Source organism: Lepidochelys olivacea (genome assembly GCF_965140295.1).
Source record: "Lepidochelys olivacea isolate rLepOli2 genome assembly, chromosome: 3".
Lineage (NCBI taxonomy): Eukaryota > Metazoa > Chordata > Testudines > Cheloniidae > Lepidochelys > Lepidochelys olivacea.
In genome coordinates this window covers 14,205,456-14,232,215 of record NC_140413.1, presented here as the reverse complement: position 1 = coordinate 14,232,215, position 26,760 = coordinate 14,205,456, and the positions used below count along the sequence as shown (strand labels likewise).

Sequence of the window (26,760 nt, the reverse complement as noted above, 5' to 3'; positions counted from 1 at the left end):
GGATATATGTTTATTTGGGACCTACTGTAAGAGTCAAACTAACAATTCCACAATGTTTGGATTGGCTGTACAAGAATTATATTACATACATACACATACACATAAACATGGCCTATAAAATATTCACCTTGGCTTTTCAAAGGTTCACAGAAGTTTTAATCAAGTGTCTCTCAACAGCTGACACTCAGATGCAATACTTTGGAAACGTTAGGATCAGATATTACATAGAATGCCACTGTCCATTTTAAATATACCAGTTAATTTGTATTGCCATAGCAGCCAGGAGCCCTAGTCATGGACCAGTACCACATTGTGCTAGACACTGTACTAAAAGATGTGAGGCTCAACTTGACAAAGATGATAAGAAGAAAAAGAAAGTGGTATAATAAGGGCTAAAAAATCAAACTAGCATTTGCTGTAGGTCAATAATCAAATCCTGTTATTTAAAATATGTTAAGAACTTCCACTCATCCCACCATCTCTGAATAGTTTGCTTTACCTGAAGGGTGTGGAAAGCACTGTATTCGGAGTCTGAACAACTTGTCTCTGGGGTGTCACTCCAGAGAAGTCACTCTCATGGAGGGGGGTATTAAGACCACCTTTCAGGGGGGTGTCTACGTTCGTCAAAGCCATCAAGTTCTGGGCTTCCTGTGTGACAGACAATATACAGAGCACGTTACCAGGATTTCCAAAATCAACCTCTGTTGTGCAAGTTTAATAGACCTAGTGTTAAAAAATAGGTATGAATGCTGAATAGTCATTTAAATGTCAAAGTATTTTGTTGAAGTTGCTAAAAATTTCCTAATTTTAAGAAGAACACACTGGCTACTTACATGTCTTACAACAGAGCTGAGTATTTTAATCTTCCTTAGTTGCTACAATGAGGGAGTTGCTTAATATTTCAGTTTCCTTCAATCTGGGTAGATACCACCGCTAAGATTTTCAAAAGTGATCTGTGATCTCTAACATGTAATTAAAGACACTTTAAAGGCTCTGATTTTCAGAAAGTGCTGTTCTCCTGCGCTCTGAAAAATCAGGGTCTTTTAAGGTGTCCAAGTTCATCCAAAAATTATCAAGACCATAAGGCCATGTCTAGATGTAATAAATTCACTTCTCCAAGAGGCAGTAGTTATGTTGAAGGAAGAATTCTCCCATTGACCTAGAAGTGTCTACACCAGGCTTAGTTCAGCCTAATTATGTTGCACAGGGGGTGAGATTTTTCACAGTCCAATGCGATGTAGTTAGGTCGACTTAACTTCGTAGGGTAGACCAGGCCTTAGTCACTTTTGAAAATCTGGGTATATGCCTGAAATGAGTCAAGAACATTTTCTTCTCACAAAGATTTTGTCCTTTTGTCTTAAAGAAATCAGACAACCCTAAAGGTTAACACAGTGGACTAAACAGAGTCACACAAGAACTGTAACTACAACACAATGATAATCCCTCTATTCTAGTATCTTGTGTCCAAAAGTGCCTTATATGTCAGGTTTGAGGCAGATGGTCACTTCCACCCCACGCTGAAGTACCTACTCACTTGGGGGGAGATGATGCAGGAACGGATGGCTGGTTGGATCAGTTCCTGGGAGAAGCGGGGGCCCCACAGGGTTCCTGCCTTGGGTGACATACTGCCTCCCACACAGCACTGATGCAGCTGGAGAGTAACCCATTGGTCTCAGCTGACAGCAGCACCACCTTGGCCCCAGCCTCAGTCCCAGCTACTGGCTCAGCACCCTTGACTTCCTGCAGCAGCAGATCTCCACAGTGCTCATGGTACTGGTGGACCTAGGAGTGCCAAGATCTGCCCCAGGCAGCAAGGCCCCCTACCCACAGCCTACACTGCCCCTGCTCGCACTAAAAGAGGTACCCATTCTCTCTGCCTGCGACCCTAGCACCTATTAGCCCTGCTCTCTTCATTCCAGGGCCCCTCAGGTCGTGGTAGGGGGTGTCGCAGTGTCAATGGGTGTTAAAATTCCCTAAAATGTTTGCAAGTTTTATTTTAGCTGCTATGATTTATACTCTTTTTGAGCAGAACTGTGAGATAACACGAAAGGTGCTCTAGGAAATCAAATTACTCCTTTTGATACTCAGACTCTTATTATGACTATATTGATCAAAACCCTTCTACTTTATTACTTGTATTCTTATAAGCTATAGGATTTTCACCTCTTTGTGTTGTCTTACTAAACTATGGAGTGGCATAACTTTTTTTCCTTTGCTTAGGGAGGCTTGCTATGACAAAGTCTGAGTACCCTCACTCTAGTATAACATAGAACTTGCTCTATACATTTATACTTTACCTGCAGGATCCTGTCCTGTGCCGCTGGAGTTTTGGGCGTTCTAAGGGCAATGCTGTTGTTGGTGACATTGTATTCAGACAAAAGGGTGCTGGAAGCAGAGTTAGTAATTCCAGATTCTTCAGCTGTTTGACGTGCAATCTCGCTCGCCTGGCCTACTTTCACTACTTCCTCGAGTTCTGTATCTGAAATCTTTCAAAGGAAACCAGTAGCAAACAACGAGTTACATTTGGGAGAATAAAGTTCATACTTGCAGGTATCAAGAATTACATACCAAAGGAAAAAGGTAACATTTTAAGAATACTCTCCTCTCACCCAGCTCAAACAGATACTCTACTCCTACTTAATGCACTGGCTAGTTGCTTATTCAATGCATTTTAAAAAATAAACAACCTGTCTGCCATGTATGATGATAAAAAGGTGCGAGACTGAGAGGTCGAAAGGTACGGTACGTGCAATGGCAGTGCAGTGCTGCCAACGTATGTCAGCTCTAACCTAGGAAAAGCACCTCTATGCCCGTTTGAACCTTGGTCTCTGCAACAACTGTGGTATGCTAGGTACAGAACTGTGACCATTCGACTCATTTCACACAGGCTACCAAACATCAGACAGATGGTAACAGTTTGCCTCTGATCGACAATTTACCTGAGGTGCTGGAAGCACTAGTTTGCTTCTTTTTTTAGTAAACTCTGACACTCCACTGGTCTGAAGAATAGCTGAAGGCAAGTCAGATTCTTTCTTCCGTTTCATATGCTGTTTGTCTTTTTTGCGCTCTCTTCCTTCCTTCTCCCTGTCACAATGGACAAGAAAGTCATTTAAAACGCTCAGAACTGATCAGCAAAGCAAAACTGGCAATTCAGAGAGAGACAGAAAATCCTTTGCTCTAGCTGGTGAAGGTGGGATATGCTGTAACAAAACATATTTCAGGAAGAGGTAGCAGCTTTGTGGATCAGAAGTCAATTGATAATACATGGATTGAAAACCATGCAATAAGAAAAGGAATGTCACATCTGTAAATAATGGGATTTAGGAAACAGCTTGCTACTTCGGCTGCAGTTAGTAGACATCCATTGGTGCTCGCCAGCATGCCAGTGACTGTAGGAAGAGGGAGGAGCACTGAAAAATGCTAAGAAGCCCCAAGTGTAAGCAAGCAGGAGCTGTCCTTCCTCCAACAAGTGGTAGGAGGAAGCCAGGGAGCGATGGGAGCTTAGGAAACAAGGCTCTGCCCTTGAAGGAATAGTAAAAGAAGCAGCACATGAACTCTTGCAAGGAAAGTTGGAGGAAGAGTTAGTAGGGCATGGAGCCAGGTTTGAATCTGTATATTACACACACTTTTTTAAACAACAACACTGGAATTAAGGGCTATAATTCCAACAAGAGTTTCTGGTGAAGCCACTTGAGTTTCCTTCTCATGGTTCACAATCACATGACGCTCTTGCTGGAATTGCAGCTCTGTAATTCACAGCTGTCTGCTATTTATGCTGTATACAATGGATTGCCTAAACTAGGAAATATTAAAAGAAAAATTAATTAGATTAGAGCTAGTAAATCAAGTTGGACGGATTGTTGGATCTGCTCACTCAACAGGGAACAGTTGGCAGAAGTAACTGGAAGTGAATTGGGGAAGTACAAACAACAGCATGCTGGCTAGCTCTGCTGTTCCATTTGACAACGTTTGTCGCTGCTCCAGCAAACATTTTCAGAGACAATTTTGTTAAATAAATAAAAAAAGACTTGAGCTGATTCTAATAATAATATAATCACATGTGGCAAAATGGCAATAAAACAAACAAATGAAGTATTGCCACGACATGTCAGAGCTGCTCTTACAAGCAATTTAATAAAGCCATGTTTTGTAGGAAGAAAAATCATCATTCCTCTGATGAAAACTAAAATGCAATTATCTTACTGATGTAAAAATATGACAGAGTTGGTGATGCAATGGTTTAAATTCCTTGAAGTCTTGAAATTCTTTGGTTCAAAAGAGCAAAAAAGGAGTTCGGGAGCCTCATTCTTGGGTCCAGTCAACATTTTTCCACATTATTAAACTGACACAAAATTCACCAAGACAAGTAATCATAAGAGACCTAGAACTGAAGAGAAGCGGCCTGCAAGTCAGAATCAAGGTGCACTGGCATATGCCCAGTGAGGAACACACTTGCCCATACCAGGCCTCTGTTACATGAGCACTAAAAATTACTCACAAAATTTAAAACAAACTTACGATCTTAACTCTCCATCCAGGTCTTGCTGACGTAGCTTCCTGAAGTCCGCATCCAGTGCCTGGTAGTTTTCCTCCAATGTATCATAAAAGCCAGGAGCAGGCTTCTTTTCAAATGGGATTTCTGCATTGTAATCCACTCCTCTCTTCTTTTTCCTTTTCTTCTGGATCTCTATCCCCGCAGCTCTAAGTTCCCTCCTCTTCTGGAGAGCAGCAAGACGTCTGAGGAAACACAGAAAATGCTACTTAATTCAAAGTTAATGCCTCCTGTACAACAGTCACCTGCTAACATCAGATATTACTTAGGGATGAGATATTATTTATAAAATGTGATGGACCATAATAGCACTGACATTATTAAATGTTTATATTCCAGGAGCACCCAGATGCCCCAGTCAGGCTGCAGACTCATTATGCTAGGTGCTGTGCAAACACATCCAAAGATACGATGACACAGCCCCTGATGCCCTGAAAAGATTACAATCTAAACCCCTGATCCTGCAAAGACTTAAGTAAGTGCTTTAATTTGTACATTGCATGTAGTCCCAGTGAAGTCAGTCTGAGTAATTCTATTGCATCAGTGTAAGCACACGCAAGTCTTTACAGGAGTGGGGCCCAAGAAGACGAGCAGCATATGAAGGATAGGGGAGAAGGGTACATCGTATCCTGCTGTTATATACACATTTGCAAATCATTATTTTTTAAAATCACTCTAACTAGATAAAGCAACTAATCACTCTAACTAGATAAAGTGGCAACTAATCGCATCTTTCTTTCAAGCATCATCAACTTGCTCATTTCTTTTTGGCATCTCAGTAGAGATGGGTCTTGAAGAGAAGCTGAAAGAGGAGAGAGCAGTGGCTTCACAGATCGGTTCAGGAAAGGGATTCCATGTGAAAGGGACAGAGGGAGAAACTAAAAACTTAAGAGACAACAGAGCAGACAAGTGGAAGGGATGGGGTGTGTCTACCTAGCTTCTTCCAGCTGCTTCTCTCTTGCTTTTCTTTTGGCCTTCTTTCCCTGAGTATTAGCCAGACGTGCTCTAGCTTCAGATAGCATTTCAAGTTCATCTGCAAAAAAGTATAGAGAAAGAAGATTACCAATTTTTCACATTATATTGGGGAGCTGGGGGTTAATATTAAGATCAGAAGAAAACCTTTAGAAAGCTGCCAGGATCGGTGTGCCAGCATGGATTCCCCATGCCCTCTACATTCTCTCTTTACAATGAGCACAAACAACCAGATGAACACAAGAGATCAAGCCACCAACCAGATGAACCAAACAGATCACAAGAACATTCATAATGTTGGCAATATTTTACTGATGTACGAGGCTGTTTAAACTGAAATCAGAATATTCCTAGTAAAAGGGAGATTGAGCACAATAATAGAAAACAATTTAATTTATATTTAGGCCTACACAATAATGATGACTGACCTATTATTATGATGACAGGAACATGACACTTGAGAAACTATTACTATTCAAGAACAGTCCTTATTCAATCTTCACCCGGGGCACCTTCATGGACTCCTACCCCTCCTAACAGTTAGTCTCAAATATTACTGGTGTAACACACAGAAGAATTTTTACTGGTACATTTCAGTAATGATTCATCTAGGAGACATTATCTGGTGTGAAGACACAGAGAGGAGCATTACCAGTGGAAGGGCAGTAAATAGTAGAAAGCCAGGCAGTGAAATAAAAAAAACACCATCCAAGGAAACAGGTGATAAAGAGACAGAAGAGAAGGAGGGGAGCAGATCCAAAGGAGGAAGGCGACCATATGAAATTGGGGGGAGGGGTAGCTCAGTGGTTTGAGCATTGGCCTGCTAAACCCAGGCTTGTGAGTTCAATCCTTGAGGGGGCTATTTAGGGATCTGGGGCAAAAATTGGGGATTGGTCCTACTTTGATCAGGGGGTTGGACTAGATGATCTCCTGAGGTCCCTTCCAACCCTGATACTCTAAGATTCCATGAAACTGAAGAAAAGAAAGAGGAAACCTGAAAGACGAGAGTGAAACAGAGGACCTGAGGCAGAATACAAGATAAAGACTGTATGAGGAACAGAGATAGGAGCCTGAAAAAACAGAGAGAACAGAAGAGACAGGATGATCAAACAAAGGCCAAAGGAACTGCAAGAGACTGAACTGTTAAAAAATACGGATACATGTAACATATTCTTAATTTACCTTCATCCATATCAATAGGATCTGGCCGGGCTGGTTTGGTTTCTGGATTTGGATCAATTTCTCCTGGTTTCAGTTTTCGAGGATCATCTGCAGTTTCTTCCTCATTGTCTCTCTGAGCAGCTTTATCCCTGCAAAGATGTACCAGCATGTTCAGGTGATATGACCCATTTTATGAATCTGGGGAAAATGAGCAACTATCTCCTGAAATCCCAACCCCCCAAAAAAGCCCAAGAAATGTAAGCTGGTAGCTCACAGTAAATATTACAGACATTTACTAACTGCAGAGAAGAATTATGAAATCATTGAACACTAATATTTAAGCTACCAGAACAAAAGCATCACAAATTAATAAAAACAACTGAAAGAGAGGCAATGAAACATGCAAAGTGGACAAGTCAGCAGTAATGAGGGTGACAGGAGTGAACTCATCTGTTGTGGGTAACAGCTGTACATGGAAAGATATTGATAATAGAGAACTGCTGCAAGACGGGCCTGCTAGCAACTCCTGCCAGGAAATGGGCCAGTCATTTCTCTCTCTGCCTCCCTCCAGACCACCAGGGACCAGGAGCCTTTCCCATCAAGCTAGGTAGCCCAACCAAGCAGCCTACAGAAGGCCCAAGCCAACTGGAAGCCCTTCCAGCTGCAGCAGCAGGGAAGGAGAAGAGAATATGTCCACACAGCCAGCAACCTCCTGATGTCTATGTAACAAACTATAAACATTTTCATGCTATTTATGTTTAGCAAAATAGAGTCACTTACAACAGAAATTCATAGTGTTCCAAGCACTGCGCAGCTGTTCTTCCAATGATTGGAGCAATGGTCCTCCACTGGGTTGGCATTAGCTTGGCCAAGTGTAATAGTTTCTCCTCTTCTTCCCGTGACCATTCTGTTTTTTTGATACTTGGGTCCAGCCACTCGTACCTGTTACATGGTCGTAAAATTAAAGGAGGGCATTTCTGAGACAGTTTATGACAATTCACTTGTGAGCAAGTCATATTGCTTCCACACACCAGTATGATAGGATTTAGAATCTCATCCTGGATATATCTAATCTATGGTATTCAAAAACATGTATTATAGGTAGCACTTTTATACACAGAAAGCTTTATGTTTTGTTCTCATTTGTCATACAGATCGTCCCATCTCTCCTCATCCTCACTTTTTTTTGCCACAAGACAGGATTCACAAAACTAGCCTTTATTAGTAATGTGGTTTTACATACCATTTTCAAATGGTTACAAGAAATGGTGGAGAACAATTAAGGTCCCGATACTGCAAATACTTAAACACACACTTAATTTTAAGTATGCATGTAGTTCCATTAGATTATGCTTCCACTAAGTTTAGCATGTGCGCTTCAGTGTCTGCAGGATTGGGGTCTAAATCTCATATGGATTTGTTAGAGTACATGTGTGTTAATTTTAAGGGTTTGGGGTTTTTTGGTACACATTCAAATCTAGTACTGGAAAATAAAAAAAGGGGACGCTAAACTGAATGGTCTGAAAGCCTCTTTATATTAATACAAAGAGCTTACTTAAAGTGAATTTTCTTTGTGCAGTTTCTTTCTGACAAATATCTCGTTAAAATATGTAAGTCAGACTACAAAGTGATTATTATGAACTTAATTTTCATAATGATCCTGTATCTTCAGTTTATGTGATGTCACTGATGTCATCCGTAAAGTGAATGGCTTTCTATTTTTGCTCATGTTACTTTCAAGGAATACAAGTTTGATATCTGCAGAAGATGACATCAAATAAGAATTCTCTCTCTCTCCCCTGGACCTGAACCACTGACAAATTCTATAATAACCTTTAAATTCACACTAACTACGGATCTCGCTTTCCCATTTACTGTGTTCTCTACTTACCATCTGGCTTTGCATTGCTTTGCTGATTTTCTGTGCAACAAGGAAGCAATACGAGACCACTGGTTTTTGCCATATTTCATCACAGCTGCTTTAAGAATTTCATCCTTAAAACAAAAAGAATTCTTATTACAATGGGTCATTAGAAAACTTTATCAGAGATGAATGCTTGCTTTGAGCTCTGTGAGGAGAGATGGAGGAGAGGGTTTGATAAGGGTGGTGGCCAGGTGGGAAGGGCAAAGTAACCCTCTTTTCCCCAAAATTTTGCTCTCATCGAAGGTGAGTGAAGATTTAGGGCTGTTTCACCAATGTCATTAATGTTACAGCTGACATTTAAAATTACTATAGCTGAAAGAGGTTATCAAAAGAAAATTATTACCATTTACTTTGGGTATTTGACAGCACTTGGTGAATGGCCAGTTTCATCGTTTCTCCTGTACAGTAAGTTTCCAGGGTTGTGTGAATCCCTCACACAACAAGAGTGGTGAGAAAATATTTTTAACAATAGGACATTGTAAAAGCATGAAAATTGGGGCATATATGGCACCTAAAACCACTTTCAACTTTTATTAAATTGAGTAGATTTCAAGTTGATGATGTCCCTTTAATTGGAAGTTTCAAGTTTGCGATGGAAATTGAGCCAACTGGCTAAAGAACAGCAAGCTTTGAAAGTCCTAAAAGAAGAAGTCAATAACAAGACAAGCACTTGGTTGCAGATCTGGTCACAGCTAGAACTGTTTATTTTTTTATATTTGCATCCTAAACCTAAGCAAGTTTCTGTTCTTGTATAGTCATTTAATACAATACATGGCAGATTAACAGCCATTTCCTAGTCTCAACTTTGTTTGGGGATAGCGATCATTATGATATACATGATGTAGTGCACGTGATGTTTAGTATGAACAAAGTGTTGTTAGGAACACTTGTTTTGTGACAAGGCAACTGTAGGCACACTTAATTTTACAGTTTAATGGCAAATATGTTACTTAGGAGTGCTAAAAGTTTTTGTACCAAACAAACAATGGCATATGAAATCTATTTATGAAATATCCCATTTGCAGGTGTTTCAACTGAAACAGCTGCAGATCCTGAGAAGACTTCAAACAGAGGAAAGAGGATATGATCTCCAAGTGTCATGAAATCTTCACCACAAGAATTCAGTAAACATCAGCTCCATTTTTCACAGGGTTACCTCACAATAAAGTGTCCATTAGGGCTGACACTACATCACTACACTACATCAGGGCTGATACTACGTCACAAGACAAGGTGTGCACCATGACTTCCTGATGGCAGGTGACATAGTGAAGATAACGTCAAGACACTGGAATGCAAACCTGTGTTGAGATAGAACAGTTTTGTCTCAGAAGACAAAGTTATAGAAGCATCAATCCCATGAAAGAGAAAGAACTACATGTCCCCAAACCCAAACTTCCCCTCTTCCACAGAAGCCTTACATTTCACTTTTATTAGAATAAAGTTAGAACCCCCAAATTTAGGAGATTATGGGAAGAAAGTTATGGACCTGTTGCAGACTATTCTAGCACGGAAACCATAAAGTGCATGCACTGGTACTGTGACCAGAGATGTGAACAAAAGCTGAAAAGCTCAGTTACCCTTTGAAGTTTTCCTAGGATCAGATGGCATCTTTTTCTAAGGGAAAGTCCACACTACTGCACTACATTGGCACAGCTGCACCGATGCAACTGTGCCGCTGTAGTGCGACTGGTGAAGATGCATTATGGTGACAGGAGAGCGCTCTTCCGTCAGGATAATTACTCCACCTCCATGAGAGGCGGAAGCTATATTGGCAGGAGAGCGTCTCCCTCCGACATAAAGCAATGTCCACACTGCGCTAAGTCGATGTAACTTATGTCGCTCACGGGGTGTTGTTTTCACACCCCTGAGCAACCTAAGTTACACTGACTTAAGTGGCAGTGTAGAGAAAAGCACATGGAGTGATCAAATAAGTGATCTACCAAGTGCTCCACAAATGCTTATTATAGCCCAGTCTATACAAGAAGAGTATCCATTGCCAACAACAGACATTTGCAGTTAAACTATGTTCCGCACCAGTTTAACTGCACAAAGTTGTTCTTCATAGTGTACACAAGTCTTCAGAGTGCATTGTGGCTTTAATCATAGGCTGCTGAGTTTTGGTTTGGGATACTACCAGGGAATAGATATATATTTTTAAATGAAAAAATCTTCTCTCTATATTTATCATACTTCCATCTCTTGCTGCAAGAGTCCATTTGCTACAAGTTAGCACCACAGCAATAACATTGATAAGATGTACAAATAATCACTGATCATTTTTTGCATGACCATCATGTAGCCACACATGTTTACTGTGAAACAATCACCAGAGTACAACACCAAATACAAGCACTTGCTTCGGTGTCATCCTGGTAAGACTCTAGCTTCTGTAGAGCCCTCAGAGGAGATGCATTCTTGAGGTCATCATCCTTTGAGAGTATAAGGACAAAGGGGAGAGAATATCTCTGAAGGTCTGAGAAGGTAGGAGAATACAGGCCTTGCCAGATGGAGGGAAACGTTTGTGCTTTTTATGTCAGGATATGACCCAACTTTAGCTAATTGAAGGACCACATAATTACTTTGTCAGAAATGCTTCTTACCATAGGAGAGCAGCCTATACTTTTCCTCACCCTTCCTCATAGGGAGAGATAAAGCATTCTACAGAAAGAAACACTTTCCAGCACACAGGGACCCATGTGGCTCTGACCCCCTGGCCATGCGGAATACTCTGAACCCCAGCAGAGAGAACAGCTCCCAGCACACAGGGCACATGTGGACATGAGTACCCTACTCATACTGCACACTGGCGACCCAAGCCTGCAGAGGAACTGGTTCCCAGTGCACAAGAGGCCTGTCATAAATATAAAGGGAAGGGTAAACCCCTTTGAAATCCCTCCTGGCCAGGGGAAAGCTCCTCTCACCTGTAAAGGGTTAAGAAGCTAAAGGTAACCTCGCTGGCACCTGACCAAAATGACCAATGAGGAGACAAGATACTTTCAAAAGCTGGGAGGAGGGAGAGAAACAAAGGGTCTGTGTTGCTGTCTATATTCTGTCTTTGTCGGGGATAGACCAGGAATGGAGTCTTAGAACTTTTAGTAAGTAATCTAGCTAGGTACGTGTTAGATTATGATTTCTTTAAATGGCTGAGAAAAGAACTGTGCTGAATAGAATAACTATTTCTGTCTGTGTATCTTTTTTGTAACTTAAGGTTTTGCCTAGAGGGGTTCTCTATGTTTTTGAATCTAATTACCCTGTAAGGTATCGACCATCCTGATTTTACAGGGGGGGGATTTCTTTATTTCTATTTACTACTATTTTTATTAAAAGTCTTCTTGTAAGAAAACTGAATGCTTTTTCATTGTTCTCAGATCCAAGGGTTTGGGTCTGTGGTCACCAAGGCAAATTGGTGAGGCTTTTTATCTAACATTTCCCAGGAAAGCGGGGGGTGCAAGTGTTGGGAGGATTGTTCATTGTTCTTAAGATCCAAGGGTCTGGGTCTGTAGTCACCTAGGCAAATTGGTGAGGCTTTTTACCAAACCTTGTCCAGGAAGTGGGGTGCAAGGTTTTGGGAAGTATTTTGGGGGGAAAGACGCGTCCAAACAGCTCTTCCCCAGTAACCAGTATTAGTTTGGTGGTGGTAGCGGCCAATCCAAGGACAAAGGGTGGAATATTTTGTACCTTAGGGAAGTTTTGACCTAAGCTGGTAAAGATAAGCTTAGGAGGGTTTTCATGCAGGTCCCCACATCTGTACCCTAGAGTTCAGAGTGGGGGAGGAACCTTGACAGGGCCCCTGCCCATTTCTGCACACTGGGGACCCCTGCCAGCACACAGATGCGCATGTGGATCTGAGACCCACAGCAGTGCTGTACACTGTGAACCCCAGCCTGCAGCAGAGCCAGCTCCCAGCACACAGGGCCCAGGCGGGTCTGTGCTCTCTGCTCATACTACACACTCGGTACCCCAGACTGCAGGGGGGACAGCTCCCAGCACACAGGGCCCAAGCGGATCTGGGCCCTCCCCGCGCTGCACACTGGGGACCCTCAAGTATTAAGCAGGCGGGGGGGGGGGGGACGAGGACGGCGGGGTCTCGAGAACCTGAGGCACGTAAAAGTATCTCGGAGAGCATGCTGGAGACACCATCTGCGCATGCGCAAGACCCCCTCCAGCCCCCGTTTCAGCGCATGCGCTCCGCTACCCCTTCTCGCTGCCGCGCAGAGGCTCAGCCGCCGACCCTGCGGGTGGGCCCCAGGAATGGAAGCGGCCCCTACCTCGGTGTTTCGCCACACGCCTCCTTTGATCATGATCCGCGGCATCTTGGCAGCGAAGGCGAGCGGGCTGCGGAAGAAAAGAGACGACGGCGGCGCACGAGAGACACCACTAGTCTCTCCGCGCTACGGGCGGTTGAGATTCTGCGCAGGCGCAGTTCGGACAAGTGCGCAGGGAATGTGTCAAAACTCCGAGCCGACGCACAGTTAGTCCGTAAGTCGGAGCTGTACGCATGCGCATTGAGAGGGGTCGAGGCTCCCGCCAGTCAAATTGTGAAAGCTGCGCGTGCGCAGCTCTGAAAGTGGAGGGAGGGGAAGAGACGAGCCGGGCTGGTGTACAGGGCTGCTCAGGAGCAGCCGGCATGGCTGGGAAGTATTGCCATAGCGCCATCTGGCGCCCGGCGGTGCTGCGAGCACGGAACTCCGCCGGCTGGAAGCAACTTGAGGGACCTGGGCGGGGGAGGAGACCCGATCCAGTACGAGCGAGACTGGGGGAGGAGGGAGCGGGGCTGGGTGTGACCCTGGAGGTGAGACAGCGTCCTGTAATGCGGCGAGGGGGGCGCTGGAGGCGGGGTGTATGTGGTCTAGTGAAATCAGCGGGATTATTTGCTTGACTGAGTCAAAAATTTGGTCCTCTAAATATTACTCAAGTTGAATACAGCCTGTTTTAGAATCAGTTACTAAACAGACCATGCATTTAAGTTCGGGTGATTAATGGTTGTTTACAAAAGACCATCTTTAGTGGTAAGAAACAAATGAGACAGAAGAGGAACATTTTCTTCACATACATCGACAGTCATGTACCCTGAAGGCCTTTTATATGTAAGAAAATGTAAAGGAATGTATTTCATTTGTTCCACAGAGACCTTCAAGGGTACCTTGTTTCAAAAAGGACCATCATTTTTATATAGATTCACAATCTTTTCCTTGCTCTTACCTCAAAGCACATACCAAACAACGTATATTAATATTCCTCTTGAACACTGAGCTCTAATACCAAGAAAAAACATAGGACAGCCTTCACCTCATTGTAATTTTTTAATTTTTTTTTTAAGCCAAATGCCTCCATTGACAGATAAATGAAGTGGTATAACTTATTACATGAAATGATGTAATTCACCTACACCCATTTACTTTTCACAAAGATGCATTTTATAATACTCTATACTCTGGAAAAGGCACAATGCAAGGCAATAAGAATTGTGGTGCACTGCATACAAAAACAGGACTAAAGTGTAAAAATCTGTCATTACCACATTTTTCCCAGTGGCGAGGCCATTCACTCTTCTGCTGTTTCAACAAGGTTTAGCTAGGTAAGATCAAAAGCAGTAGAGCACGTGCAGTTACACCTATAGAGCACTAGGGGCCCCCCATGGTATAGTACGTAACTTGCACTTTTAAAGTGATTTTTACTGCTTTCTTCAGCATTTGTGACTTCAATTATAAATCAAATTAAGAAAGCTTTTTATGTTTCAGACGTAGACTCTCCAGCATAACACACTTCTGGGCTATATTGAAATATCAGGAAAGATAGGAGATAGGCCATCTTAATAGAGGTTTTCACAGCTTGATAGGAGCCAAAATGCTACAGCATTAAGCATTGGTAATAAGAAAAACTCAACAGAAAACCAGGCACTTTTTGAAGGGAAAAAAAAAAAAAAAGAGCTAAAATATCTTTCGGGCCAAACTGTGCCCTATTCAGAGGCTATAGAAGCAGTTTGATGGGAGCCTAAGGGCTGCTCCTAATTCCGTAAAATGGAGCACACTGCAGCCACACTCTTTGGTAATATGGAGATGCAGCTGAGAGACCACCACCCTCTCCTCCGATCAAGAGAACAGCTAGTGTTGGAAACCTATAGTTTCTATACTACACCTCCATATTAATAAGGAAGACCACAAGGTACATTTGGTAGATGTACCAGATCTCACTGTAGGTACCCATACTTCATGCTCTCTTGTTTTCTAGCTCTACTTGTTCTGCAGTGCAACTTTCCTGTCTTGTGGCTTCGAAAAGATTAAAGAAAGGGATACCAAGAATCCCCTACTTTAGAGAGTTTTTCTTTTAATTTCCCAGTCTCTTAATCTTTTGCAGTAATTGTAACAGATGCTAGGCACAAAGTTCTGCCATTACAAATCCCCTGGGGCAAGTAGTGCTGGGGAAATCTTAGCATCATACATTGCAGATGCTCAAGTAACACCTACTCTTACAGCATGAAATAAAAAGCCCAATTCCATTCTTAGGTCTCCCACTTGCTGTATTTCTACTAAGTTGTAGCTAGATACTTTGTTGACCTAGCTCTTTGCTTGAGTGGACCTTGCACATGCAATTTTAAAGAGACAGTATAACATGATTTAATGAAATTCCTTTGAGGCAGTATATCAAAGTGTTAAGTTAGATTAATTTACCAATTTTTCCTTCTATTAACATCTTTAACATTACCATTGTGTTCCTTATATTTGAAGGAACCATAGTAATGTTATCTCCCTACAAGGGCAAAATTAAATATTTTAACAGCAAACACTGAATTTTATCCACCTTTGACATAAAGGGAAATTTTAGGATTTGAGACTAATGTTAGGAAAAAACATTTTACAAACATTAAACTGTTTAATACAAATTGCTGAAATATACATACTACATATTTCTCTTATTTGTCCTTTGTAGAGGGCTAACAGAGGAATCTTCAAAAGATACAAGCGGCACTGAAAAGTAGAAACTTGAATATTTCTGAAAGATATACCAGCATTTTGCCAAATGTATTTAAATCAACGGAGTAATTTCCTTCATCTAAAATAAAGAAAAAAGTTTGTCACAATCAGACAGACATTTGGAATAAACACTTCATTGATAATGACCTGTAACAACAAAGAACGTAAGCAAACAAGCGGCTCTAGTAAAGTCTCCTTTAAGGAGATAGTTTAAACTGTAGGGATCTTAATAGATCCACAGCTTTTCCATCAAATCCTCTTAATGAAGGAGATTTTCTGATATGCAGCAGAACACTTGGAAAGCAGGCATCAAATGGTAGGTTAGAGGTATCCATTATTTGTATCTTCTACTTCCTACTTAATTTCATGCAAACAGTTTGGAACTTATCTTGCAAAGTGCTTTGAGGGGGTACAGTATTTTACAGGATTAGGCCTTTGAAGGACAGCAGTACAAAACTTTAAGAACATTTCTACTCAAGAGTCCAAATCAAGAGTTAAGCCTCAAAAGCTACTGATGCAGCAGCACTCATCAATGCTGAATCCTTATTAGTAACCTGTCTTCTAGGGTGTTCACACACACACAAACTTGCCCACTCCGTTTCTATAATCAATTATTATAACTAGTGGTTTTATAAGTCATCCTCTTGCAGTATTAGGTATGCATGGCAATATCAGTAGTTGCAGGACTAATTTTTAACTAAATTTTTGATCTACAGGTTACTGATTTGTAATAGAGAAGAATTTGATTTAAATTCTTTTCAGAAAGACATAGCATATTTTGGTTGTAAAACCCAAGTAAATGGGACAGGGAAGATCTTAGTGTAAGGGTGACCCAGCAGTGGAGTACAGCCAATGTAGGAGTGCTGACATCAAACCCTCTCCTTGCTGACAGGACAGTGGTATGACGTTCGCTTACTGAATGGATGAGCATTAGCAGAAGTTTGTCTGAACATTCCAGTCTGAGCTAGTTTAAAACAGCCCCTTGTGACTTTTATAGGCCAACAATTTAGAAACAGCTCTGAGGCTTCTTTAACGCAGTAGTGGAAGTAATGCTCATAGCAGTAGGGCAGTGTTTTATGTCAGCATTCCACACCATCCCCAGACTTCCACTCTATACACTGTGGGAATACCCAAGAGTCTGGTCCATAATCATTACCATGTCAATTTTACCTAGTGCCAGGTGAAGGCATTTCATATAGGTGGGATACAGGGCAAAGAGGAAGAAATTGTGCTCTTCTGCCAAGGTATAAGTTCAAACTACTGCAAAACTTCCTAGATCCAAGCTTGTAACTCAGGAATTTTAACAAATCCTGGTTTTATTTTCCAGTTTTTAAATGCTGTTTCTTATGTTTCTCTAAGAGATGTATGGTGGAAAGTGTTACACTGCACTTTTGGCATTTGTACATTTTTTTATCCTTGTGTTTTTACATGTTTCTCTAGAGCACATTTATCCATGGTGGAAAACTCACTTGTTGCAGCGTAACTTTAAATGAGTTAGTAAGTGACGCTTCAGGTGGCTAGAAGTGCGGAAAGCAAGAGCACACTGGTCACATTTGTATGGCTTTTCACCTGTATGAATTCTCAAATGCTGCTTAAAGTTTCCACTATGGGCTGTAGCATAGCCACACTCTTCACACTTGTATATTTTGACAGGTAGCAGTGATTGCGCTTTGACTTTGCTACTAACCAGGTTTTTTTCATCCGAGTGTGAAGCCAAATGCCACTTAAGGGACTGCCATTTGTCTGTTGAATAGTCACAGTTCCTACACTTAAGGCGTTCCATCTTTAAATGCACAAGCTTGTGTCGATTTAGATGACCTGAAGTACGAAACTTCTTCTGACAAGTGTCACAGCTGTAGGGTTTTTCACCTGTATGAATCCTTGTGTGTAGTTTGAGGTTGCTTAAAACATAAGTGATGTAATTACACTGTTCACACTTGTAAAGTTGTGGAAGACTTTGTGATGGTAGAACATGTTCATTTTCTTTGCCCTCATGAACATCCATCTGTTTCTGAAGGTTTTCTGAGCTGCATATGGAACGAACACACTTTAAGTCTTTTGAGGAACTAAGATCTTCCCTTTTAGGGCACGTGCCCTTATGTATTTCACAGTGCAGTTTAAGATTGTCTGAAGTGCTGCCCAAATAATGGCAATGGCCACTTTCATGACCTTTCTTTATGTGCATAAGACTATGTCTCCGCAAATGGCTGGAGGTGCGAAACATCTTGTTGCACTCTTTACACTCAAATGGTTTTTCACCAGTGTGTATTCTAAAATGCAGCTTAAGGTTGCTAAAAATGTAAGTGGCATAATCACATTGTTGACACTTGAACAGTTTGTGAGAAGTCCCAACAGGAGGCTGTACATCAATACACTTAGCATTTTCCTCAGCCTTGGGAGCCTTTGTAACAATCTCATTACATTCTTGAACTTGTGAATGAGCGACCTTCTGAAAAAACAGATGCTTCTCTTTGCAAAACACAATATCACACTGCTCACTCTTGTAAATACTGAAAAGAGTTTCTGATCCAGTCCTCACAACAGGCAAATTGTTGGTTCCCTGGCTGCTTTGGCACATTGTTTTGCCAGAGCATATATTCATATCCTTCTCAAATTCATTCTCCTGTTCAAGTTCTGCTCCTGAAGCCAGCATTTCATGTTTCTCATTAAGCAGGTGATCATCCCATTTATTGTCAGAACCAGAAGAAACCCAGTACTTTTGGTAATCGTTGTCATCTGTACATGCTTTGCTTTTATTGTATTCATTACTCTTATTTGCAAACATCTCATCACAGCCTTTAACTTGGCTATGAAATTTCTCATGAAAGCAGAGTAGTCCTTTAGTGTAAAATACCAAGTTACACTGATCACATGTATAGCTCTTTGGAGGACTTTTAGTTCTCTTCCCCTCGACAGGCAAGCCAAAGTGTTGCTGCCCTTGGCACAATTCTTTGGCAACATGTATATTTGTGTGTCTCTTTAAGCCACTTGTGCTTGTGAATGACGACTGGCAGAATTCACAGGAATACGGCTTAGCCCCTGTATGAATGTAACTGTGTTTCACCATACTTGCAAAATACAGTGAAAAAAATGTACAGAACCTGCATTTGTACAGTCTATAGCCAGCATGCCAGTACATGTGATTTAGCATATAGGACAAGCTAACACAAGAATAGTTACACTGGGGACACTGATAAGGCTGTCTGCCTTTATGTCCCTTCATATGATAAACAAAAAGTTTAGGATCTGGTGAAGCAAAGAGACAAATTTTACAAGAAAAAATAACTGGAGCATCTATAGTTTTACAGTCCCTTTCAATTTTGATGAAAAATTTCTTATACTTACTTTCCTTTTTTTTATTTGCAGATTGTGTTTTTGCTGGGGTCTCCTTCCTGGCTTTTTCAATGTTCATACTTCTACCTTTTCTTGTCTTTTTCAACCTGGTCATTTTCTTATGAAATTTAAGATGGCGTTTAACGTTGACAGAAAAGAAAAAGCTTCTTTGGCAAAAGCAGCATTTGTGAATTTTTTTATCTTGATGTGCTGAACAAACATGTTTCTTTAGAGTATTTTTACTTGTACACACAGAGCTACAAAACCTGCATTTCAGATTCAGTGTCTTCTCATTCTTGTAGGTAGAACAAAATCCCACAGAAACAGCTTCACTGTTATGCGCATTACCTAGTAGGAATGTCTCTTCTTGATGCTTTACATTTGGGTGTTTTATAATCACATGAGAAAAATCACAATCTTCTCGCTTATCCATCTCCCTGGGAGAATGAATTACAGACTGATGAATAAGCTCTTCAGAAATATTTAATCCAGGATTATCACAAGCATTCATTGCCAAGTCCCCTACATCTTCTAGCAACTCTCCTGCTGTAGAAAAGTCACCATTAATACAAGTAAAAAAAATACTTTGGACTTGCTCTATTTCTTCTACAGCATTCAGATCTTCAAAGTTGCTATCCATTCCACAATTCAGAGTTTCATCGGTAGAACCATTTCTCTTTCTTGTTCTGTCATCAGTTTTATTCTTTGCCTTCTCTAAAGGGACAGTACCTAAAAATGTAAGAAAATACATGTGACATGTCATCTAGTAATCTACAGCCTGGCATGATCTCAGTAACTCCCATCCAAGTTATGATACGCTAAACAGAGAAAACAAAAGAGCCCCAGTGATAAAACTGGAGAATTACTGACTGCCAGCAGAATTTGTATTCAGAGTAGGGAATGCCACTCACTGATGCTAAAAAAGGTAAAATTATTTCCTTATATAATTTCACTCAGCTGTAGTAGACGTGGACCACCACAACATAACTACTGGTTCTCCCAGAGTATTCACCAACAGCCGTATCTTCATAGCCCTTACCTCATCCTTATTGGTGAGCAAAGTTAAGTGCTAAATTAGGGACTGAGACCACTGACTAGAGGTATAAATAATGTATGGGAGGTGCCGGGCAAGCTTTCCCCAACAATATGGACAGAACTCCCAACCTGCAATACACCTCTTATTTTAGTCCTGGCCTATTTGTGAGCACAAACTGCTGGTTGGACAAAGTCTGTGCAGAAATTTTGTGCTGGGCATGAGAATGAGACCAAGCTCATTTTCATTCACACCAGTAAATCATGTACCACGTTTCTCCATACCATCATATAATGAACACTTCTGTGGACAGGTCTTGAAAATGTACCTAATGCCTACTAGTCTGACGACTCAGTTTACTAGCCAGGGTGGAAAAATGCCTGTGCCACTATGGTGCCCCTCCACTCCAAATTAAAGGAACAGAAGAGCTGTGTACCATTATAACACTGGCAATCATCTTTCTATTTCATAAATGTACTGTGTGCGCGTGCTTCTACTGGGGTGGTCAAGTAGCAGAAAAAAAAGTCACTGGGTATATCAAATTCCACCATTATTAATTTCTTTCCTATAATACAATATGGTGTAACTTTATCCTGAGTTGTCTTCAGTGTACTTCCTTCCTCTTCCCCCTTTCCCACTCCTGTGTTTTGTACCTCTTTCTTTTCTCACTTCTGTTTTTTTAACATTAGCTCATGATTACATCCTTGTCCTTTTCTCTCTCTCTCTCTCTCTCTCTCTCTCTCACCTTCAGTCTCAACACATCTCTCTGCTTCTTTACAATGGAGTGCTGGCTGGTACTCTTGATTGCTGTCAGAGGAACTGATTGCAGAAGTCTCATGTTCCTTTCCATCTTTAAAAATTGCTCCTGGAATCAGCTGCCTATTTGTCTCAATAGTCAGACCATCTCTACCCTTATTGTCACCACATGAGAGAGGAACAGGAACCTTTTGGCAATCGATGTCATCCTTGCTTTCGACACATCCATTTACCTCTCCAGGGTCCATTCTGGGAGCTGACAGGCATGACACATCATTTTGGCTGGGTTTGCTACTGCCCAGAGCATATTGATCACTTAAAGAAATTTGGGCTGAATTTGATTTCTCAAACACACTCGGAGTAACCTGCTCTTCCTCTGGACATTTTAGAACATCATCTTCATTCAAGTGGGGCTGCACCTGACTCCTTAGAACATCAACACCACTTGAAGGCACCTGCTTTTCCTCTTTGCCTTTTTTTGGGCGATCACCATCATTCGAAGTGGCCACCTCTTCTTCTTCACTCTTCAAAATATCATCACCACTCAAAATTGCCTCCTCTTCGTCTTCACTTTCTAGAAAATCATCATCACTCAGCACAAAGATCGTGATGGGAAGGTCAATTTCAAAGACATCAGACTCTGAAAACAAACAAAAACCGTATTAGTGCTTTTTAAAAAAAACCAAAACATTCTCTTCAATGTAGAGTAAGACAGAGGCCCATCTACATAACCAAAAATTGCATTGTTATTTGGCAGTTCCAAGATCTACTGCCCACAACATTTCTAAGACACCTTGTTTCCATACCCATGCTTTACAGGCATTGCAACCACCAGCAGAACACACAAATCTCTGAGCACATCTCAGCCTAGCCTGTAGCTGTGTCAATGCAGGCCACACCAGTAATCTACATAGTGTGCAGTGTTACAGCTACGTCTCCCAGCTCCACTCCACAATGCAATCCCCATCAGCAGGAATAAGAACAATTACTATTATTTGTATTACAATAGAGCGTAGAGGCCACAACTGAGATCAGGATCTCATTATGCTAGGCACTGTACTCATATACTTGCACGCACTACGAACGTCTGCCCCAAAGTTAGTTTACAATCTAAATGTACAACATAGACAAAGGGTAGGAAGGGAAACAGGCACAGAGAGAGAAAGCGATTTGCTCAAAGTCACGCAAGCTGAACATGTCTAGTTGGCAGCCGGTGTCAAGTGGAGTGCCCCAGGGGTCGGTCCTGGGGCCGGTTTTGTTCAATATCTTCATAAATGATCTGGAGGATGGTGTGGATTGCACATCCGCAAATTTGCTGAGAGATACTAAACTGGGAGGAGTGGTAGATACGCTGGAGGGCAGGGATAGGATACAGAGGGACCTAGACAAATTGGAGGATTGGGCCAAAAGAAATCTGATGAGGTTCAATAAGGATAAGTGCAGGGTCCTGCACTTAGGACGGAAGAACCCAATGCACCGCTACAGACTAGGGACCGAATGGCTAGGCAGCAATTCTGCGGAAAAGGACCTAGGGGTGACAGCGGACGAGAAGCTGGATATGAGCCAGCAGTGTGCCCTTGTTGCCAAGAAGGCCAATGGCATTTTGGGATGTATAAGTAGGGGCATAGCGAGCAGATCGAGGGACGTGATCGTTCCCCTCTATTCGACATTGGTGAGGCCTCATCTGGAGTACTGTGTCCAGTTTTGGGCCCCACACTACAAGAAGGATGTGGATAAATTGGAGAGAGTCCAGCGAAGGGCAACAGAAATTATTAGGGGTCTGGAACACATGACTTATGATGAGAGGCTGAGGGAACTGGGATTGTTTAGTCTGCAGAAGAGAAGAATGAGGGGGGATTTGATAGCTGCTTTCAACTACCTGAGAGGTAGTTCCAGAGAGGATGGTTCTAGACTATTCTCAGTGGTAGAAGAGGACAGGACAAGGAGTAATGGTCTCAAGTTGCAGTGGGGGAGGTTTAGGTTGGATATTAGGAAAAACTTTTTCACTAGGAGGGTGGTGAAACACTGGAATGCGTTGCCTAGGGAGGTGGTGGAATCTCCTTCCTTAGAAGTTTTTAAGGTCAGGCTTGACAAAGCCCTGGCTGGGATGATTTAATTGGGTATGGGTCCTACTTTTGAGCAGGGGGTTGGACTAGATGACCTCCTGAGGTCCCTTCCAACCCTGATATTCTATGATTCTAAGAGGGCAGTGACATAGACAGGAATAGAATCCAAGTTGCCTGACTGCCAGTCCACTGCCCTATTCAGTAGGCCACACTGCCTCAAGCCATCAAGGCTCTCACTGGTCTTGGCTCTGCTAAAGAAATGTCTGGAGAGAATATGAAAAATAAATTATTAAACATAAGCTTTAATAAATATAAAAACAAAAGAAAAATTTCTCTTCTCTTCTAAATTAAAAAGTGTAATTTACAAGCATCTACATGAAGAGTTCTGTGTCCTATGTTCTTATAAAAATACAAAATCTAAAAAAAATCCCACCTACACACGTCTGTCTTTCCTCACACAGTTTTTTTAATTTCCTTTTGGGGAGGAGTGGCGGGGACAGGAAGGTGAGAAGAGAAATCAAGGGTCATCTTATCTAATTTAAATTCTTAACTCTTCAGGGAACAGGAATTGTGTTCCTTTTTGTCTGCAGAGCACCATGCTGAGCTACAGCACTGTCACAACATAAGAACAGCCATACTGGATCCAACCAATGGTCCATCTAGCCCAGTATCCTATCTTCCGACAGCGACCAATGCTTCAGGGGGAATGAACAAATAAGGGCAATTAATCTAGTGAGCCATCTCCTGTTGCCCAGTTCCAGCATCTGGCAGTCACAGGCTAAGGGACACCCAGAGCATGGGGTTACATTCTTCATCATCTCACAGACTTTAAGGTCAGAAGGACCATCATGATCATCTAGTCTGACCTCCTGCACATTCCAGGCCACAGAACCAACCCACTTCTGTAATGGACACCTAACCTCTGGCTGGTTACTGAAGTCCTCAAATCATGGTTTAAAGACTTCAAGTTACAGAGAATCCACTATTTACACTAGTTTAAACCTACAAGTGACCCATGCTGCAGAGGAAGGCAAAAAAACCCACCAGGGTCTCTGCTAATCTTGCCTGAGAGAAAATTCTTTCCCAACCCCAAATATAGCATTCAGTTAGACTGAGCATATGGGCAAGACCCACCACCCAGACACCTGGGAAAGAATTCTCTCTAGTAACTCAGAACCTTCCCCATCTACTGTCCCTAATAGCCAGTGATGGACCTATCCTCTGTGAAATTATCCAATTTTTTTTTAACCCTGTTATACTTTTGGCCTTTACAACATTCCCAGGCATATTGTGAAGAAGCACTTCCTTGTGTTTGTTTTAAACCTGCAGCCCCTTAATTTCATCAGAAGATTCCTGGTTCTTATGTTATGTGAAGGAGTAAATTACACTTCCCTATTCACTTTCTCTATACCATTCAAGATTTTATAGACCTCTATCGTACACCCCTTAGTCTTTTCCATGAATGTTCCCAGTCTTTTTAATCTCTCCTTCTATGGAAACTGTTCCATATCCCTAATCATTTTTGTTACCCTTTTCTGTACCTTTTCAAATTCTAATACATCTTTTTTGAGATGGAGTGACCAGAACTGCATGCAGTAGTCAAGGTGTGGGCATACTATGGATTTATATAGTGGTATTATATCATCTTTGGTCTTATTTATCCCTTTCCTATTTGTTTCAAACATTTTTAGCTTTTTTTTGACTGCTGCTGCACATTGAGTAGATGTTTTCAGAGAACTATTCACAATGACTCAACAACCTCTTTCTTGAGGTCAGAACAGCTAATTTAGACCCCATCATTTTGTATGTATAGTTGGGATGTTTTCCCATGTACGTTACTTTGTACTTAACAATGAATTTGTTATTGATCTTTGTTCTATGTTAGGACTGCTTACTGCAAACATATCTGGACACAGTACAGTAACTCCTCACTTAAAGTCATCCCAGTTAACGTTGTTTCGTTGCTGATCAGTTAGAAAACATGCTCGTTTAAAGTTATGCAATGCTTCCTTATAATGTCTTTTGGCAGCCACCTGCTTTGTCCACTGCTTGCAGGAAGAGCAGCCCATTGGAGCTAGCTGGTGGGGACTTGGAACCAGGGTGGACCAGCAGCCCCCCCATCAGCTCCCCATTCCCCTAAGTTCTCTGTGTCGCAGCTGCACAACAGGCTATCAATTTCCGGGTAGTTCAGCTGTCCTTCCCCCCACTGCCATGTGCTGCTCCTACCCTCTGCCTTGGAGCTGCTTCTAGGAGTCCTGCTTGCTGTGCGTGGGGGAAAGAAGGGGGCTAATGTCAGGGTGTCCTCCTGCACCTCACTTACCCCATCTCCATAGAGCAGGAGCGGGACAGGACAGGGCTCAGGTCGGAGGGAGCTTGCCAGCAGCAGCTGCCTCAACTTGTTGATCTACTTAAAAAGGCAATGTACTTAGAGTGGGGTCAACGTACTTAAAGGGGCAATGCAAGTCTCTCTCTCTCTCACACACACACAGTGTAGCTGTGTCTTTCTCTGCCATGCTGTCTCCCCTCCCTCCATTCCTGCTGCCTTGTAGAGTGTGAGGCTATATTAACAACTGTGTTCACCCTTGGGGGCTCAGCCGAGTGCTAGTTCATCGTTTAGCAGTAAGGCATTCCCTGGGAAATATCCCACCCTCTGACTTCACCTCAACCAAGAGTCACAATCATCATCGCTGTGTACCAATATTAAATGGTTTCTTTAAAATTTATACGATATATAGTCTTTTGTCTGGTGAAAAAAATTTCCCTGGAACCTAACACCCCCACCCCTTTACATTAATTCTTATGGGGAAATTAGATTTGCTTAACATCATTTCACTTGAAGTCGCATTTTTCAGGAACCTAACTACATCATTAAGCGAGGAGTTACTGTAATTAGTACTACGAAAATTTCGGTGGCTCCCTTAGCTTGCAGAACCAAGTCCCTCACGTCATTCAGCTTCATCTTGAGTGTTCACACTGTCGCCCCTGCAGGGCTTTGGGGGTCCTTTGGCATCGCTCCCCTGTTGTTTGGGACACAACACCCCAGGTTTATTACGCAGGAATTCAGGTGACCATCGATCAGTTTAACACAACCGCTACTCCGGATTTTGTTCCAGGTTACAAACCTCCTTTCCCGATTCCAAGCGGAAGGCTTTGGGGTATCGCAGCGGGCAGCGGCGCTCGCTTCGCCGAGGCGCCGGCGACTCAAATGGCACCACGGCTACTGCTTGGGCAGAAGGGCCGGCGGCAGGGCCACGCTGCCCCCACCCGGCCGGGCAAGCGGAGCTCGCAGGCCCCCGCCGGCTCCAGTTCCCCGCCAACCCTCCGGCGGGCGGAGGGGAGCCTCGTTCTCAGCGTGCCTCCCGCCAGGCCCGGGGCGGCCCAGCGGCCCCCGCCTTTGTCCTCTCGTCCCAGCGGGGGCTGGGCCGCCCCGCAGCTCAGCCAGGCCGGGGAGCCCCAGCCGGCACCTCGCCCGCCCAGGGCTCGCCGCCCCGCCCCGACGCCCCCGGCCCGGCCCCCGCCTCAGCTGGAGCCCAGCCGGCCTCCTCCCGCTTCCAGATCCGGCCCGGAAACCGGCGGCTCCCGGCCACCAGGCACCTACCGCCGCTCCCTGCCGGCTCCGGACTCAGCAGCCCCGCCGACATGGCTCGGCCGGCCCGCGGCCTCAACTACCGCCTTGGAAACGTGCCACTACGCGTGCCCTGAGCTTCCCGCGCGCAGGCGCGTTCTAGGAGCGCCGCCTCCGCCCGCCCCTTGTCAGGGAGAGCGTTGCTGGCGCCGGCGCGGGGGAGGGCCCAGGCTGGGTAGCCTGTGCGCAGGCGCGGGGCTGGAGGGGGGGCTGCTGGCAGAGCCAGCCTGCGTGTCGTGGTGGAGGGCGCGGCGGCCGGTCGCGCTGCTGGGTGCGCGCCCCGCTCAATGTAGGGGCTGGCCCGCGGGCAGAGCCCACAGCGGGGATGCAAGGGGCAGAGCCCCCTACGCTTGGGAGTCTG

General features: G+C 43.0%; 2 protein-coding genes across 2 annotated transcripts in view; both read right to left on the bottom strand.

The window, feature by feature from the left end:
* CDC5L (cell division cycle 5 like) overlaps positions 1-13,076 on the bottom strand; it is a 49,297-nt gene extending 36,221 nt beyond the window's left edge. Inside the window, exons 1-9 of the mRNA XM_084624275.1 lie at positions 12,881-13,076; positions 8,577-8,680; positions 7,466-7,627; positions 6,707-6,834; positions 5,486-5,585; positions 4,519-4,737; positions 2,940-3,084; positions 2,298-2,486; positions 500-648 (exon numbers count right to left, since the gene is read on the bottom strand). Coding sequence (XP_084480401.1) covers positions 500-648; positions 2,298-2,486; positions 2,940-3,084; positions 4,519-4,737; positions 5,486-5,585; positions 6,707-6,834; positions 7,466-7,627; positions 8,577-8,680; positions 12,881-12,925 — 1,241 coding nt within the window. The 5' untranslated portion in view covers positions 12,926-13,076. The remainder of the gene's footprint in view (positions 1-499; positions 649-2,297; positions 2,487-2,939; positions 3,085-4,518; positions 4,738-5,485; positions 5,586-6,706; positions 6,835-7,465; positions 7,628-8,576; positions 8,681-12,880) is intronic.
* Positions 13,077-15,576: 2,500 nt separating this feature from the next.
* Positions 15,577-26,485, bottom strand: LOC311518449 (uncharacterized protein). Its single transcript, XM_084624274.1, has 4 exons — positions 26,373-26,485; positions 20,698-21,348; positions 17,056-19,648; positions 15,577-15,665 (listed from the first exon to the last, which is right to left on the bottom strand). Exons 1-4 carry the CDS (start codon positions 26,413-26,415, stop codon positions 15,662-15,664), a joined length of 3,291 nt encoding a protein of 1,096 aa, XP_084480400.1. The 5' UTR covers positions 26,416-26,485; the 3' UTR covers positions 15,577-15,661.
* Between the last annotated feature and the right edge of the window lie 275 nt (positions 26,486-26,760).

Excerpts from the sequence above, each read along its gene's own strand:
- LOC311518449 (XM_084624274.1), bottom strand. The coding sequence starts at position 26,415 with ATGTCGGCGGGGCTGCTGAGTCCGGAGCCGGCAGGGAGCGGCG. Across the intron at positions 21,349-26,372 it reads GGAGCCGGCAGGGAGCGGCG|AGTCTGATGTCTTTGAAATT; the intron begins GTAGGTGCCTGG and ends GTTTGTTTTCAG. Across the intron at positions 19,649-20,697 it reads GAGATGTGTTGAGACTGAAG|GTACTGTCCCTTTAGAGAAG; the intron begins GTGAGAGAGAGA and ends TTACATTTTTAG.